The sequence below is a fragment of the Zea mays genome, chromosome 4 (genome assembly GCF_902167145.1).
Source record: "Zea mays cultivar B73 chromosome 4, Zm-B73-REFERENCE-NAM-5.0, whole genome shotgun sequence".
NCBI classification, from domain to species: Eukaryota; Viridiplantae; Streptophyta; class Magnoliopsida; order Poales; family Poaceae; genus Zea; species Zea mays.
In genome coordinates, this window is record NC_050099.1 from 72,767,912 (window position 1) to 72,785,989 (window position 18,078).

Genomic DNA, 18,078 nt, shown 5'->3' on the forward strand with positions numbered 1-18,078 from the left:
CTTGGAATCTTGCACACATGCATACGGAAAGCATAATATCCGGTCGAGATGCACATAAGTAGAGTAAAAACCTATCATCGACCGGTATACCTTTTGATCGACGGATTTACCTCCCATGTCGAGGTCGAGATGCCCATTGGTTCCCATGGGAGTCTTGATGGGCTTGGCATCCTTTATCCCAAACTTGTTTAGAATGTCTTGAATATACTTCGTTTGGCTAATGAAGGTGCCCTCTTGGAGTTGCTTCACTTGAAATCCTAAGAAGTACTTCAACTCCCCCATCATAGACATCTCGAATTTTTGTGTCATGATCCTACTAAATTCTTCACATGTAGATTCGTTAGTAGACCCAAATATAATATCATCAACATAAATTTGGCATACAAACAAATCATTGTCAAGGGTTTTAGTAAATAAAGTAGGATCGGCTTTTTCCGACTTCGAAACCATTAGTGATAAGGAAATCTCTAAGGCATTCATACCATGCTCTTGGGGCTTGCTTGAGCCCATAAAGCGCCTTAGAGAGTTTATACACATGGTTAGGATACTCACTATCTTCAAAGCCAGGAGGTTGCTCAACATAGACCTCTTCCTTGATTGGTCCATTGAGAAAGGCACTTTTCACGTCCATTTGATAAAGCTTAAAGCCATGGTAAGTAGCATAGGCAAGTAATATACGAATTGACTCAAGCCTAGCTACGGGTGCATAGGTTTCACCGAAATCCAAACCTTCGACTTGTGAATATCCTTTGGCCACAAGTCTGGCTTTGTTCCTTGTCACCACACCATGCTCGTCTTGCTTGTTGCGGAAGACCCACTTGGTTCCTACAACATTTTGATTAGGACGTGGAACCAAATGCCATACCTCATTCCTAGTGAAGTTGTTGAGCTCCTCTTGCATCGCCACCACCCAATCCGAATCTTGTAGTGCTTCCTCTACCCTGTGTGGCTCAATAGAGGAAACAAAAGAGTAATGCTCACAAAAATGTGCAACACGAGATCTAGTGGTTACCCCCTTATGGATATCGCCGAGGATGGTGTCGACGGGGTGATCTCGTTGGATTGCTTGGTGGACTCTTGGGTGTGGCGGTCTTGGTTCTTCATCCTCCTTGTCTTGATTATTTACATCTCCCCCTTGATCATTGTCGTCATCTTGAGGTGGCTCATCTTGTTGATCTTCTCCTTCATCAACTTGAGCCTCATCCTCATTTTGAGTTGGTGGAGATGCTTGCGTGGAGGAGGATGGTTGATCTTGTGCATTTGGAGGCTCTTCGGATTCCTTAGGACACACATCCCCAATGGACATGTTCCTTAGCGCGACGCACAGAGCCTCTTCATCACCTATCTCATCAAGATCAATTTGCTCTACTTGAGAGCTGTTAGTCTCATCAAACACAATGTCACAAGAAACTTCAACTTGTCCAGAGGACTTGTTTAAGACTCTATATGCCCTTGTGTTTGAATCATATCCTAGTAAAAAGCCTTCTACAGTCTTAGGAGCAAATTTAGATTTTCTACCTCTTTTAACAAGAATAAAGCATTTGCTACCAAAGACTCTAAAATATGAAATATTGGGCTTTTTACCGGTTAGGAGTTCGTATGATGTCCTCTTGAGGATTCGGTGTAGATATAACCGGTTGATGGCGTAGCAGGCGGTGTTGACCGCCTCGGCCCAAAACCAATCTGATGTCTTGTACTCATCAAGCATGGTTCTTGCCATGTCCAATAGAGTTTGATTCTTCCTCTGCACTACACCATTTTGTTGTGGGGTGTAGGGAGAAGAGAACTCATGCTTGATCCCCTCCTCCTCAAGGAAACCTTCAATTTGTGAGTTCTTAAACTCCATCCCATTGTCGCTTCTAATTTTCTTGATCCTTAAGCCGAACTCATTTTGAGCCCGTCTCAAGAATCCCATTAAGGTTTCTTGGGTATGAGATTTTTCCTGCAAAAAGAACACCCAAGTGAAGCGAGAATAATCATCCACAATAACTAGACAATACTTACTCCCGCCGATGCTTATGTAAGCTATCGGACCGAATAGGTCCATGTGTAGGAGTTCCAGTGGCCTGTCGGTCGTCATGATGTTCTTGTGTGGATGATGAACACCAACTTGCTTCCCTGCTTGGCATGCACTACAAATCTTGTCTTTCTCAAAATGAACATTTGTTAATCCTAAAATGTGCTCTCCCTTTAGAAGCTTATGAAGATTCTTCATCCCAACATGGGCTAGTCGGCGGTGCCAGAGCCAACCCATGTTAGTCTTAGCAATTAAGCAAGTGTCGAGTTCAGCTCTATCAAAATCTACCAAGTATAGCTGACCCTCTAACACTCCCTTAAATGCTATTGAATCATCACTTCTTTTAAAGACAGTGACACCTACATCAGTAAAAAGACAGTTGTAGCCCATTTGACATAATTGAGATACGGAAAGCAAATTGTAATCTAAAGAGTCTACAAGAAAAACATTGGAAATGGAATGGTCAGATGATATAGCAATTTTACCCAATCCTTTGACCAAACCTTGGTTTCCATCCCCGAATGTGATCGCTCTTTGGGGATCTTGGTTTTTCTCGTAGGAGGAGAACATCTTCTTCTCCCCAGTCATATGGTTTGTGCACCCGCTATCGATGATCCAGCTTGAGCCCCTGGATGCATAAACCTACAAAACAGGTTTAGTTCTTGATTTTAGGTACCCAAATGGTTTTGGGTCCTTTGACATTAGATACAAGAACTTTGGGTACCCAAACACAAGGCTTTGACCCCTTGTGCTCGCCCCCAACATACTTGGCAACTACCTTGCCGGATTTGTTAGTTAAAACATAGGAGGTATCAAAGGTCTTAAAAGAAATGTTAGAATCATTTGATGCCTTAGGAGTTTTCTTCTTAGGCAATTTTGCATGGGTTGATTGCCTAGATGTCTCACCCTTATACATAAAAGCATGATTTGGGCCAGAGTGAGACTTCCTAGAGTGAATTCTCCTAATTTTGCTCTCGGGATAACCGGCAGGGTATAAAATGTAACCCTCATTATCCTAAGGTATGGGAGCCTTGCCCTTAACAAAATTAGACAATCCTTTAGGAGGGGCATTAATTTTGACATTGTCTCCCTTTTGGAAGCCAATGCCATCCTTGATGACAGGGCATCTCCCTTTATAGAGCATGCTTCTAGCAATTTAAACTTCTCATTTTCTAAGTCATGCTCGGCAATTTTAGCATCTAATTTGGCTATATGATCATTTTGTTGTTCAATTAAAGCCATGTGATCATGAATAGCATCAATGTTAATATCTCTACATCTAGTACAAATAGAAGTATGCTCAACGGTAGATGTAGAGGGTTTGCAAGATTTTAATTCTACAACCTTAGCATGTAATATATCATTTTCACTTCTAAGGTTAGAAATGGAAGCATTGCAAACATCTAATTCTTTAGCCTTAGCAAGCAATTTTTCATTTTCAATCCTAAGGCTAGCAAGAGAGATATTCAATTCTTCAATCCTAGCAAGCAAATCAACATTATCATTTGTAAGATTGGGAGTTGAAGTAACACAAACATTTGAATCAACCTTAGCAATCAAATTTGCATTCTCATTTCTAAGGTTGGTAATAACATCATGGCAAGTGCTTAGCTCACTAGATAGTTTTTCACATTTTTTTTACTTCTAGAGCATAAGCATTTTTAACCTTAACATGTTTCTTGTTTTCCTTAATTAGGAAGTCCTCTTGAGAGTCCAAGAGATCATCCTTCTCATGAATAGCACTAATTAATTCATTTAATTTTTCCTTTTGTTGCATGTTGAGGTTGGCAAAAAGGGTACGCAAATTATCCTCCTCATCACTAGCATTATCCTCATCACTAGAGGTTTCATATTTAGTGGAGGATCTTGATTTTACCTTCTTCTTTTTGCCGTCCTTTTCCATGAGGCACTTGTGGCCGACGTTGGGGAAGAGGAGTCCCTTGGTGACGGCGATGTTGGCGGCGTCCTCGTTGGAGGAGGAGTCGGAGGAGCTCTCCTCGGAGTCCCACTCGTGGCACACATGGGCATCGCCACCCCTCTTCTTGTAGTACTTCTTCTCCTTTCTTCTCCTTTTCTTGTCGTCGCCCCTGTCACTATCACTAGATAATGGACATTTAGCAATGAAATGACCGGGCTTACCACATTTGTAGCACACTTTCTTGGAGCGGGATTTGTAGTCCTTCCCCCTCCTTTGCTTGAGGATTTGGCGGAAGCTCTTGATGATGAGCGCCATCTCCTCATTGTCGAGCTTTGAGGCGTCGATTGATTGTCTACTTGATGTAGACTCCTCTTTCTTCTCCTCCGTCGCTTTGAATGCGACCGGTTGTGCTTCAGACGTGGAGGGGCCGTCAATCTCGTTGATCTTCTTTGAGCCTTTGATCATCAATTCAAAGCTCACAAAATTCCCAATTACCTCCTCGGGAGACATTAGTGTACATCTAGGATTTCCTCGAATTAATTGAACTTGAGTAGGGTTAAGGAAAACAAGTGATCTAAGAATAACCTTAACCACTTCGTGGACATCCCATTTTTTGCTCCCGAGGTTGCGCACTTGGTTTACCAAGGTTTTGAGCCGGTTGTACATGTCTTGTGGCTCCTCCCCTTGGCGAAGTCGAAAGCGACCGAGCTCCCCCTCGATCGTTTCCCGCTTGGTGATCTTGGTCACCTCGTCTCCTTCGTGCGCGGTCTTTAGCACGTCCCAAATCTCCTTAGCACTCTTCAATCCTTACACCTTATTATACTCCTCTCGACTTAGAGAGGCGAGGAGTATAGTTGTGGCTTGGGAGTTGAAGTGTTGGATTTGGGCCACTTCGTCCTCATCATAATCCTCATCCCCTACGGATGGTACCTGTACACCAAACTCAACAACATCCCATATACTTTTGTGGAGTGAGGTTAGGTGATATCGCATCATATCACTCCACCTAGCATAATCTTCACCATCAAACGTTGGTGGTTTACCTAATGGGACGGAAAGTAAAGGCGTATGTTTAGGAATGCGAGGATAGCGTAGGGGGATCTTACTAAACTTCTTGCGCTCATGGCGCTTAGAAGTTACGGACGGCGTGTCGGAGCCGAAGGTGGATGGCGATGAGGTGTCGGTCTCGTAGTAGACCACCTTCCTCATCTTCTTCTTCTTGTCACTGCTCCGACGCGACTTGTGTGAAGGGGATTTCTTCTCCTTCCCTTTCCCTTTGTTGCGGGACTCTTCCGATGAAGCCTTCCCGTGGCTTGTAGCGGGCTTGTCGCCGGTCTCCATCTCCCTCTTGGCGTGATCTCCCGACATCACTTCGAGCGGTTAAGCTCTAATGAAGCACCGTGCTCTGATACCAATTGAAAGTCGCCTAGAGGGGGGTGAATAGGGCGAATCTGAAATTTACAAATTTAATCACAATTACAAGCCGGGTTAGCGTTAGAAAAATAAACAAGTCTGAGAGAGAGGGCGCAAAACAAATTGTGAGCGAACAAAGAGTGTGACACAAGGATTTGTTTTACCGAGGTTCGGTTCTTGCAAACCTACTCCCCGTTGAGGTGGTCACAAAGACCGGGTCTCTTTCAACCCTTTCCCTCTCTCAAACGGTCCCTCGGACCGAGTGAGCTTCTCTTCTCAATCAAATGGGAACCAAACTTCCCGCAAGGACCACCACACAATTGGTGTCTCTTGCCTTGATTACAATTGAGATGATCGCAAGAAAGAATGAGAAAAAGAAGCAATCCAAGCGCAAGAGCTCAAATGAACACAACAAATCACTCTCACTAATCACTAAAGCTTTGTTTGGAGTTGGGAGAGGATTTGATCTCTTTGGTGTGTCTTGTATTGAATGCTAGCTCTTGTAAGTAGTTGGAAGGTGGAAAACTTGGACGACTTGAATGTGGGGGTGGTTGGGGTGTTTATAGCCCCAACCACCAAACTTGATCGTTGGTGGAGGCTACTGTCGACGGGCGCACCGGACAGTCCGGTGCGCCACCGGACAGTGTTCGGTGTGCCAGCCACGTCACCAGGCCGTTGGGTTCCGATCGTTGGAGCTCTGACTTGTGGGCCCGCCTGGCTATCCAGTGGTGCACCGGACAGGCCCTGTAGGCTGTCCAGTGTGCCACCCACGTGTGCTCTGCTCCTCTGCGCGCGCAGGCGCGCATTTAATGCGTTGCAGTCGACCGTTGCGCGTGAAGTAGTCGTTGCTCCGCTGTTACACCGGACAGTCCGGTGAATTATAGCGGAGCGGATTCCCGAAGCTGGCGAGTTCAGAGTTGCTCTTCCTTGGGGCACCGGACACTGTCCGGTGGTGCACCGGACAGTCCGGTGAATTATAGCGGAGCTCCACTGAAAATTCCCGAAGGTGAAGAGTTGGGCGTCGAGTTCCCTGGTGCACCAGACACTAATCGGTGGCACACCGGACAGTCCGGTGCGCCAGACCAGGGTGCCTTCCGGGTTGTCTTTTGCTCTTTTGTTTGAACCCTTTACTTGGTCTTTTTATTGGCTTATTGTGAACCTTTGGCACCTGTAGAACTTATAGACTAGAGCAAGCTAGTTAGTCCAATTATTTGTGTTGGGCAATTCAACCACCAAAATCAATTAGAAAATAGGTGTAAGCCTAATTCCGTTTCACTTATATAAACGTCCAGAGAGGGCTCTTCCGCACAAGTGTTGATTGCGATCTCCCCACTTATCCCCTAATTAGTAGCAAACATCCTTCCGTTATATTGGAGGAATCCTGCGCTCCCACGCTCGAGCTATCGCCAGCAGTTTAGGATGTAGGGCGCGCGGAACAAAACTGGCCCGACATATTCGCACTTATGTCGTGGCTAACTCGGACGTGGGCCTCTTTCGCATCTGGACCGGCTCGCTTCTGCGGGTTCCGTTTGCCCGACCCATAGTGGGACGCCTCAAAGGGGCGACTGTCGTGTGGCCCCGGATGTATTTTTGCCCTCGTGTGGACCCAAGGGATATCCACCCCCACAATATCATACATCATTTTTTGTTTCCATTGAGATTGGATCCTTTGATTTCTTCTGCTATGGAAGATCCTTGTCATCAACTTTTTCGTGTTAAGGAGTTTTGTGAGTCGTAATAACCTAATAAGATTATGAACAGAGCCAAGTTTAAGCTTATGAAAGTGACAAATGGAGCAAAATAAACATGTTGGTATGAAATATGTTGGTATAAATTTCAAAAGAACATAGTAAAAAATATCCCTTCCTTGACGCTGACGCCTTTGCCCTTTGGGCTTGCATATGGGAGTGGCGGATCAACATTTACACATATATACTATACAAATTTTGTGGGATTTGAGGAGGATCAGAGGAGCGGATTGATCAACGGAGAAAGTGATTCATACCTGCACTGAGTTGGTAGAGCTTCTCCTGCTGTTATGGAGGCCGATGGCTGATTTGAGGAGGGGTGTTTGGACTGAAGGGATTTGGAGGAGGGAGTCTGAGAGGAGAGATCGTTTGGGACCGAGAGAAATCTAGACTGAGAGAACTTTAGAGAATTTAACAATCTACCTTTGTTGCACCATCGCACGGTTATGTTTTTACGAGTTATGTGGCCATCTTATCTTCCTAAGAATAGACCTAAGATTTGTATAGTATAGATGTAATGGACCTTCTTGTAATTATTTTCAAATGAGGGAGGATGGTGGGTTTATTTGGTTATGAAAGAAACAGGTGACACCTAAGAGGGGGTGAATTATGACTTCTAAAACTTTCTCTAAACTAGGCCACAAATAAATCCCTAAAGCAAAACCTATGCAAATAATCAAACTAGATGTGCAAACCAGGTTTTGTCTAAGTGTTGCTATCTCTACCGCAATGGCTAAGTTTCAATCCTAAACAATATAGGTATGAACATAAGATTGAAACTTAAATGCTTAATGTAAATGCGGAAGGTAAAGATCAAGGTAGAGATGCAAACTCTCGTGGATGATGCCGGTATTTTTACCGAGGTATCCGAAACCACGCAAGGTCCCGACTAATCCTCGTTGGTGCCCCTACGCAAAGGGAAGCCCACGCGAGGGCCAAGCACCTCGGTCGAGTAACTCCGTAGAGAGCCGCATGCCTTCTCCACACGCAAGTGGTGCTCCATTTCCAGCTCCTCTCGGACGCTCCCTGTCGTCTCCACTATCGAGCTTCCAGCCGAAACGCCGCGGGTCTCGTTCCCTCCGGTACACGGTGGCGGTCGTGACACAAATGTGGTTGTCACGGTCCCGCAAGACTCTCGCCCCACTTGGTACAATTACAACGACTCGTGCAAGAGCCGAGGGATTGTGTGGTTTTACAAAACTCACTCAACTAACTAGGGTTCACCTAGAGCAAGCGCTAAAGCGGTCTAACTAACCTAAGCACTTCGCAAAGCACCTATGCTAATCACCGAGTGATTTTATTAAGCACTTGGGTGTATGAGCTCTTGGGAATGTCTACTATATGCCTTGGTATGTTGCTTGGGCTCTCACACCTTGTAATGGCCGGTTGGGGTGTATTTATAGCCCCAACACAAAACTAGTTGTTGGAGAAAAGTTGTGCTCTCTGCGGCACACCGGACAGTCCGGTGGTGCACCGGACAGTGCACTGTTCACTGTCTGATGCGCCTAGTCATTGGTCTGACACCGCAGGCGACCGTTGGCGCGCATGCTTTTTACACCGGACACTCCGAACTTCACACCGGACAGTCTGGTGGTCTTCTCTCCATAGTGCCACCTGGAACTAGCCGTTGGGATACTGTTCCTGGTGCACCGGACAGTCTTAATCCCACAAAGGCTTGTGCTCTGATTTAATCTCATCCATCGATTAGGATCCAACGGCTGAGCGCCATCTTCTCCACCCGACGGTAGACCGCGGCGGCACCCTCATGCCCTCGCCGACGCCATGGCCAAATTCCACATACACCGAGCACCAGGGCCCTAATTCCTTGATCCGAACTATTCTAAACGAAACCCACAACACTCTAAACCCAGAAACCACCCTTACAACACCCATTAACAGGCTCGGTCCCCTTACCACGATGCATGGCGGACCCACCGCAATTTACCAACTCCGGCGAGCGATTCCCAACCCTTCGGTTGCTCCTACTCAATTTGATCGGAACGAAATGCGGATAGAACAATTGCTAACCAAATAAGGTTTTCCTCACTTGGGTCGGTGGTGGCAGCGGCGTTGCCCACGTCGCACGACCATCAGCGGCGGAGGAGAGACCACGACAAGTAGTCTTAGATCCTCGCGACCTCCTTCCCACCTAGCGACAGCACGTCCCGGAGGACCTCCCTAACCACCATCCGAAGCCCCAGTACCGGTGCACCGGAGTTGTCTCCGCGGCGGCCCTCCGCCCTTCTCTCAACGCCACCGCACAGCTCACCCCCCGTTCGCCCACCATATGAGGATCAAGGGGCGTGCACCACACTGTACTTTATACCCCAACATCGCGACACATAAAACCAATGAGGATGGGGTCAGTTAAGATTCCTAATAGGATCCCTATTTTCCTGGTGAGGCTCGATGTGATTCGTTGAAGAAACAAATGGCAACCTGGCCCCACGCGACAGAGAAACATACGACGCACACGAGATGCATGGTGCGGCTGCGGGGTGGGCCCGGGTGTCAGTGACTCGGTGTGGGGGTTCACTTGGGCCGAGTTGAGGTGAGGAACTAGGCCGACGCTTAGGATTAGGGCTAGTTGGGTCCTTTTTTCCTATTTTGTTTTCTTTTAATTCTATTTTCAATTTAAAATTCGGCTTTGAATTTAAAACACCATAGTAAATGTACAAACAAACTCCAACATGATATGCAAGTTATAGTTATAAGAATTATTTTATTCATCTATTTACAAACATATTTCAAATGTGAAGTACACACAACCCTTTCTCTTTAGGAAAATGTTATTATTATAAATGTGTGGTAACATTAAGAGTACATCCAAGATTTTGATATTCATCGCTTGACTGCTATAAAGAAACATAACTTCTAGTATAGAACCCCTATTAGGAGATATTTTGCTTAACTCTTTTTTAGAGAGGGTTTAAACATATAATTCAACAAATAGGATAACTAATTTCATATGAGGATCTTTTTATTCAACCTTTTATTCGAAAACATTTTTGTTTAGAAAAAGTAATATATTTTTTTTAAAAATCTTTAGACAACTTTAATAAACTTTCGAGATAAGATTTTTGGGTGTCACAAGACCCTCGCTTCCTTTTTGTTTTTTATGGTTTCTTAGATAAAGCCCTATCGGGCTACCTCATAAAACGAGGCTTCTCCCTATTCTTTGACGTTTTAGGCGAAAGCCCAATTTGCTGCCCGCCTGCCCGCAGTGGACCAGATTGGGCCCAAAACTACGATCTGGACGGGGCCCAACTCGTCACTGAAACTTCATTCTTTTCGTTCATTTCATTCTCCCGTCGGATACGACAGCCCGCCAACTGCAGCCGTCGGATACTCCCACAGGAGCGTTCCGAAGCCCTAATGCTCGCCCTTCCCATAAGTACTCTCCTCTGACCACGCCGCCGCCATTTCCTTCCTCCTCCCACCTCGGCGGCCGGCCTCCTCTTCTCTTCACCCACACGCTGGTCATAGAGGTACGCTCTGCCGCGCCAAGCTCCGCCTCCATCCGCGCGGATCTGAGTTTGTGCTGTCTGGCTCTCTGCGCAGATGTCGGCTGCAGAGGCGAAGGCGGCGGCGGTCCCGGAGTCTGTGCTGCGGAAGCGCAAGCGGGAGGAGCAATGGGCAGCGGACAAGAAGGAGAAGGCGCTCGCGGACAGGAAGAAGGCGCTCGAGAGCCGCAAGATCATCTTCGCCCGCGCCAAGCAGTACGCCGAGGAGTACCACGCCCAGGTGAGCACGATTTGTGCGCCCCGTCTTCATCTCGCAGTTCCTTGCTGCTCTGCTTAGCTTCGACTGGTTTTGTAGGATGATGTCCGATCTGGTAAATTTATTTGTTTCATATAGGATTGCGGCTGTTTGAAATTACACTGCGCATAGCAGTCCCATTCAAAATGGGATTACTGCACTGTTTTAAACAGTTAATTAGCGATATCATACGTGGAAGAGAAAAAAATATAGTTTCTCGTGACTCGAGGACACTGTCCATGTGTATATTGTTTGAAAATTCTGCCTTGTGTATTAAGGCAGGATCTTAGAGATTATGTTGCGATAATATTTGCATTTTGTGCAGGAGAAGGAGCTTGTGCAGCTCAAGCGTGAGGCCCGGTTGAAGGGTGGGTTCTATGTGAGCCCAGAGGCCAAGCTTCTGTTTGTGGTTCGCATCCGTGGGTATGGTTCTCTCACATTGGTTGCTGATTCTATTGCTACGCTCAACTGTTGATTGTTGTCAAATGTGTCATGTAGTATCAATGCCATGCACCCCAAGACCCGCAAGATCTTGCAGCTCCTGCGATTGAGGCAGATCTTCAACGGTGTCTTCCTCAAGGTTAACAAGGCAACCATTAACATGCTGCGCAGGGTGGAGCCATATGTTGCGTACGGGTAAGTCTGTATAAATTTAGCAGCAATGAGTCCATTTTGTATCAATCCCCACTTACGAATGTGATGTTTCCCAACAGATGTTCCTATCGCTCCCTTAATTGTTTTGGCTAGTTTTCTGCTAGAATTGTTACGTATTATATAATGTATGTCGTGAATTCTTATTCTTACTAGAGTTTAAAAAGTAAAAGGAGTGCTATGAGTTCTCATTCAATCTTTTCACAGATTTATGTTGTCCATTTAAACGTGTTTGTAGAAAACTTATGGCTGTGTTAGTTATTCAGGTTGCTTCTGGGTCAAAGAAATGGAACAGATCATAATTCAATTTGTTTAGTCACTTTAGCTTATTTTCCAGATCCCTGTTTTTTTTAAAAAAAATTCGCAAGTAAGAAATTCGGGTCGATTATCGTTGTGATGTCCTGAAGTCTGGAAATGTATGTTTCGTCTCCAGATACCCCAACCTGAAGAGCGTTAGGGAGTTAATCTACAAGAGAGGTTACGGGAAGCTGAACAAGCAGAGGATTCCACTTAGCAACAACAGTGTCATAGAGGAGGTTTGTCACCTGCAACAACTACCGTGCTGATTCCGATAATCCGATTAGGTCCACATTTCAGTTCCAGCCTTAGATAAAAAAGAGTCTTTGTTTTACTTTCTGTGCGTGTTAGGGCCTCGGGAAGCACAATATCATCTGCATTGAGGACCTTGTCCACGAGATCATGACGGTCGGCCCGCACTTCAAGGAGGCCAACAACTTCCTCTGGCCGTTCAAGCTGAAGGCACCCCTCGGCGGCCTCAAGAAGAAGAGGAACCACTACGTGGAGGGCGGTGACGCCGGAAACCGTGAGAACTACATCAACGAGCTCATCAAGAGGATGAACTAGGCTCTCTCTTGTATCCTGTGAGAATGCTTTTCTGTGTCAGCGTGGTTGTTTTTGCTCTAGTAAGTTGACGGATAATGATGGATATGCAATTATTTTTTTGGTGTTCCATGGCTCTAATACAGCCAGACTTCACTAGGAACTGTGTCGCTGTTTATGTTGGCAGTTGCTTCTGGAGGTTTTTGTCTACTTTTGTTATTTTTATTTTCTTTTGTATATGTTGCGCGGACCTTGTCAATTGCCTGATGCTGCCTACCGAGCCAACATATAAGCCGGTCGTTTCATTGTAGCTCTAGGTTACTGGACCCGCTATATGGACGGACAAAAACTTTAGTCTAAGTGGATCCTGTTCGGTTAGTTAAGGCTGTCTGTCTCCAGTAGTTCTCCTATCTAATAGAGTAGCAGAGTACCACATGTAATGCGCAGCCACAAGTAATGGACACGCATCCAAGGCTGTTATTATTCACTCATGAAATCACAATCTTTTTCTAACATAAACCAGCATAAAATGCACAAATCCAAGGCATAATTTAAACCAGTGGACGTTGAGCGCAGCTCTTACTTAGCGGTGAAAGCTTTGTTTGGAGAAGCTTACTTTTTGGTTCAAGTCCCTGTGGGATTCGCAATGTTATGGGCCGGGTTGTATATAGGCTGTGTTTCATGGTTGCTGTGATTTATTTCGTGGTGTTGTTCCTCGTATATTCGGCGCCTAGGAAAAGGCTGTCAACATCTATATAATAAATATATAACATCAACTTAGTACTACTATTAATTCGGTCAAACAGAACCAGTACACGTGTTCGATGTAAACGAGTACTAGTACGAGCGCGCCGTCGTCACCTGTTTTATTTTTTCTCCGCTTGGGTTTCTCTTCTTTTTTCAGCTGCCGCCATTTCCCTCTGCTCTTTAATGAAACAAGGTACCCACGGGCCACGGCGTCATCTTCAACGCCCAACTACTACCTCCCTCTCCCTGCCCCTGCATCCGGCGGTCAGTCCGCCGCCATTACTGCCGGCCAGGACAAAGGTCGGCTGGTCCTGCTGCCTGGCCTTCCACCAATTAACATGTATTGTATACGTAGACCTGACTGACCTGCTTGGTAGACCCAAGATTTGAACCAAGGGTAGTAATCGAGGACAACTTTTTTTTGACATGTAATATCATTTATAATTCAGCTCAACACATATAATTATCATTAATTCGATACATGAGCGAGAAATAATCAAAAATGTCTTATAATACATTCAGTTCATCGAGTTAGGTCGTAAGTTACATAGTTTACCAAAATAAATGTTTAAAGTAGGTAAGATCTTACATAAACACAAGATTTGGGGGAGCAAGAGATGCAATATTCTCTTCATGTTTTGGAAGAAAAAAGCAATGTCATCTTGCATTGATTTTTTTTTTTTTTTGCAAAGACGTAAAAAAACCTGAAACCTGATACCCGTTTATGAAAATTTTAAACTTCTAAATATGATGCATCACTGGCACAATAATATATACTATTCCTAAAAATGCCTTCCATCTATCCCAGTGATAAAAGTAACATGAATTGAAACCTGATAGATTAATCTTCCTTTCTTCGAATGGTTTAATGATCATCAGAATTTTACAAGTTTGCTTGCTGTATAACCGACAATCATAGTAAGTAGCAGGTAATAATTGGTGTGTTAGGAGAATGGAAAGGACTGATACGCATGCAAGCAAAATACACTGAGATGTCATCATATGGCACTTGATCTATGGCAATGGATAACTAAGAGGGACTAATTAGAACCGAGTCTACTGAAGTTGATAGGAGTGAAGCAGCAAAAAATTATACATGAGCGCGGTCCTTAAATCCCGCATGCTTTGTAATCGGAACTTAGAAAACTAGAAAAAAAACGGATCCCAAGTTGGCCGGCCCGTGCAAAATCGTCAATAATCGGATTTGCTCAAAATCGTCAATAATCGGATTTGCTCAAAATCGTCCATATGCAGATATCATTCATTCAGTCCTCCGGCGAATAATGGATCCATCCATCCAATCCGCTGCCAAAACTTACTCCTATTCGAACGATCCGGATCGGTTGGGAGATGGCACCGACCGACAGGCGGTTGCAGTTGCAGCTGCATCCATCACCCCCGCGTCGTCACGACCACAAACGACCATGGCGATGACTGTGAATGGAGAAGATTGGAACCCGGGGCCGGTAATTGACTTGCCTTTTCCGGTCGCGCACGTGCGGTGACATGCATGCGACCGTGTTCAGGTCGATGGATCGATGGTCAGCACTCAGCAGTCAAACCCGTTCCGTTTCGTTCCAAAAGCCAAATTGGTAGCAACAAGAGTGTTCTTCCAGTTGGCAGCAGAGCTTAAAATGTTCCACCATTGCCAGGGGCGGACCTATGTGTAGCCCAGTGAGGCACATGCCCCCGCTCATTTCTCGATTACAAGTAATACAGTCTAGATTTTCACTATTAGGTCCTCTGCTCGGTCTAATTTAAATGTCCTCACTCTGACATTTTAGTGTTGATTGTTGTAAATGTGCCCTCACTCCTATTTCATCCTGGGTCCGCCCCTGCATTGCCAATTGGTTTAAAAAGTCTGCTAGCAGCAGACGCTTTGCTTCTTGCATTATTTGGAGTGAGCCGCCTCAATTAATTATAATTTTCAATAAGCGCAAAGTAAGAGTCAGCACCCCACCAGCAGCATCAGCAGCTAGCACCACCAGAGCACGAGGAAAGCACAATGCAGCCAGCGCAAGCCCACTAGCATTTTTGGCTGGCTAAACAAAACAACGGGAGGAACAATAATACAATTGTTTGTTCCATGACGCATTTTCCTTTGCACTATACCACGCACTACCGGCAGCAGCAGTAGAATAATATCTAGGGCTAGAATATGCTACCTCCGTTTATAAATATATGGCATCATTTACTTTTTTCGAAAACTTTTGATCACTCGTCTTATTTAAAATATATATTCAAAAATTAAAATTTTTTAAGTAAAGCACATACTATCTTAAGCGATAAAACAAATCACAACAAAATAAATAATAACTTATTGTTTTTTTAATAATACAAGTGGTTAAAGTTTTTTTTAAAAGTCAACGGTGTCATATATTTATAAACGAGAGAATTAATATTTAGAGAGAAATGAACCGATTTTTTCCTTCATCCCGAAGGACATTTCAGTTCTTAAACTAACCCTTAATGAGTGTTTGGTTTCCACTTCCTCCTAAACTTTAGCTAGTCACTTTTAGTTTCTAAACTTCCAAACAATATAACTAATTGATGCCTTATAAGTAGAAATTATAGGGACTAATGTTTAGTTATTAAAGTTTGAAAGAGTGACTAAAAGAACCAAACACTCACTTAATATATTCTTGTTGATCCGATTCAAACCCAAACCAAAGCTAATATATCGTACCGTTTAATTGACGAAGGTAGTACTAGTGGGTCGTTGGACCTATACAGTATACTACTATACTGTGCATGCTGCCAAAATTGTTCGGCTTTATTTGTTCCACGCACGTCGTGACAGATAATTAAAGGTGCAAGGAAGATGTTGCATCATTCAAATGAGAACGACGGACTATGGCTGGAGCCAAGCACTTGGCGAGGCTAGTTTTGGAGCCTTTTGAGGCTATGTTTTGCTGTAATACCCCAATTTATAAATCATATGATAAGAGAATATTTCCTTTATTTTTATGTGGGTGTTATATCTATTTACCATCACATGTGAACACCTCACTTAAACAAATAAATAGTTAACAAAAGACACTTAAATAACTTGTGCATCCTGTTCGAGTTTTTGTTTGCTTGTGCATTAAAATAATAACAACAATAATACTAGTAGAAATAAAACAATGACTTGAGATGAAGTTTGAGTCCTAAATTGAGAATTAGGGTTTGAAATAGAGAAGGAAAGAGAAAAATACTATACAATACAAAAATAAATTTATAAATAAATAAATTTATTCCACAATAATTTATTCAAATCATATATTTAGAAATTTGATTACAAATTCACCACAACAGTTTGAATTCAACTCTGGAATCTAAAAGTAAAAAGAAATGAGAAAAGATAAAAGAAAAAGAGAATCAGGAAATGCGCTTGGGCCCAAAGTAACCCAGGGCTCGGCCCACATAGCGCGCTCAACCCAATTCCCCACTGCGCACGCGACCGCACCATGCCACGTGGGCCCCTCCAGTCAGTCGTTCCAGCAATCGCCCGCACCGCGTACACTCGCTGGCCGGTGGCCCCACTGGTCAGTGCCAGCCCCGCTACCGCGTACCGCATCCACCCGCGCGCCTGGCATCGCTGACACCACGGGCCTACTCCCCAATCGCTGTCTCTACGTCGCTGTCCGGTGGGTCTAGGCGGTCAGATCCGCTCTCAACGGATTGCCGAGGATGGTGGGCACGTCGTCGGCGCAAACTCCGCGCCCACCCTGCGGATGACCGCGCGGGGTTCAATACCGGGTCATGGGGGGCCACCTCGCGCACCTTTCCAGAACCTCCCGCCGCCACAAACCGCCTCGTCCACCATTCCGGCCATAGTGCGGCTCAAGGATTCCGCCACCGCTCGGGATCGACGTCCTCGCCCTCATTCGTTCCGTGGATAGCTCTAAGTGTTTGGGTTGCCGCAACGGGCGTTGCGAAGGGAGGTGCGGTGGCTACGAACGACCGGTGCGGACGTAATTTCTCACCGTAGTTGGGTCTTTGCCACGGGATCGCGCCATCACGCGGCCAGGGGAGTCTTCGCCGCGAATCGAGGTAATCTATGTACTATCTTCTTCACGTTTCACCGGTCGACGTGTAGGGTAGTTCGAATTTGGAATTAGCGCTCTATTGCGCGGAATCGTAGGGAGTCCGGCCATGGTCTGTCGTGTTCCGTCCGGCACTACCGCTGGTGGCCGGGGGGGAGGAAGAAGACGAGTTTCTTACCGTCGATACGCGACGAGCGGCTCAGATTTAACCAGGCATACCGATTGGGCAGGGACTCACCGCGGCCGTTGATCTGCAATTGAGCGCTTGTGATTAGACCGTAGGGTTTTAAATCAGAACCGTTGATAGGTAATCCAAGGGCGACGATTGAATACCGCTTCATCGTTTACATGGCCAGATCCAAACCGTAGATCTGTAACCGATGGCTGTGATCGCACGCTAGTTTATAATGACGATGGTCTAATCCGTAGCGTTCTCTTTTAATCGGACGACCGAGATCTGCCGATACCCCTTCGCGGGTCAAATTTGCACATGCGCCCCTCTATGTTTATAGAATAAACCTGACGTATGTTACAACTGTTCCTTGTGTCTCGGGTTTCTTGCGCCGAGGCCCCTACCTTCTCTGGTATTTGACGCCCAGTATAGAGAAATAGAAACCCTAAGAAAAATCAATTAGAAAATGATTTTTAGTATTAAATTAATTGCAGAAACTTGTTTAAACCCTAGAAAATTCATATGAACTCCAAATTGATCCATTCCAGTTTCTAAAATTTTGCAATATTATTGTTTATCACCTAGAGTCTCTATTTGACATGAAAACAGTAATAAGATTTATTTCTTAGTTAATCTTGTATCAATTACATAAAACCTTTGGAAATTCGTATTCTAAAATCTAGAACTCCAAAATTAATGATTCCTATTCCTAGAATCTTATTTCAATGTGTAGATTATTATTATGTATTTTGTTTACATTTTTGGTGTGATGTTAATTTCCTCTA

At 44.8% G+C, this 18,078-nt stretch overlaps 1 protein-coding gene across 2 annotated transcripts; it reads left to right on the forward strand.

Moving 5' to 3' along the window:
* The first annotated feature begins 10,414 nt into the window (after nt 1-10,414).
* Nucleotides 10,415-12,555, forward strand: LOC100282330 (60S ribosomal protein L7-like). 2 transcript variants are annotated; one of them, NM_001374450.1, is made up of 6 exons: nt 10,415-10,584; nt 10,658-10,840; nt 11,181-11,278; nt 11,354-11,491; nt 11,940-12,042; nt 12,127-12,555. In NM_001374450.1, exons 2-6 carry the CDS (start codon nt 10,658-10,660, stop codon nt 12,184-12,186), a joined length of 582 nt encoding a protein of 193 aa, NP_001361379.1. In that variant the 5' UTR covers nt 10,415-10,584; the 3' UTR covers nt 12,187-12,555. The 2 variants fall into 2 exon arrangements, with proteins under 2 accessions (NP_001361379.1, NP_001361380.1); NM_001374451.1 differs by having other exon boundaries at nt 12,155-12,501.
* Nucleotides 12,556-18,078: the final 5,523 nt, after the last annotated feature.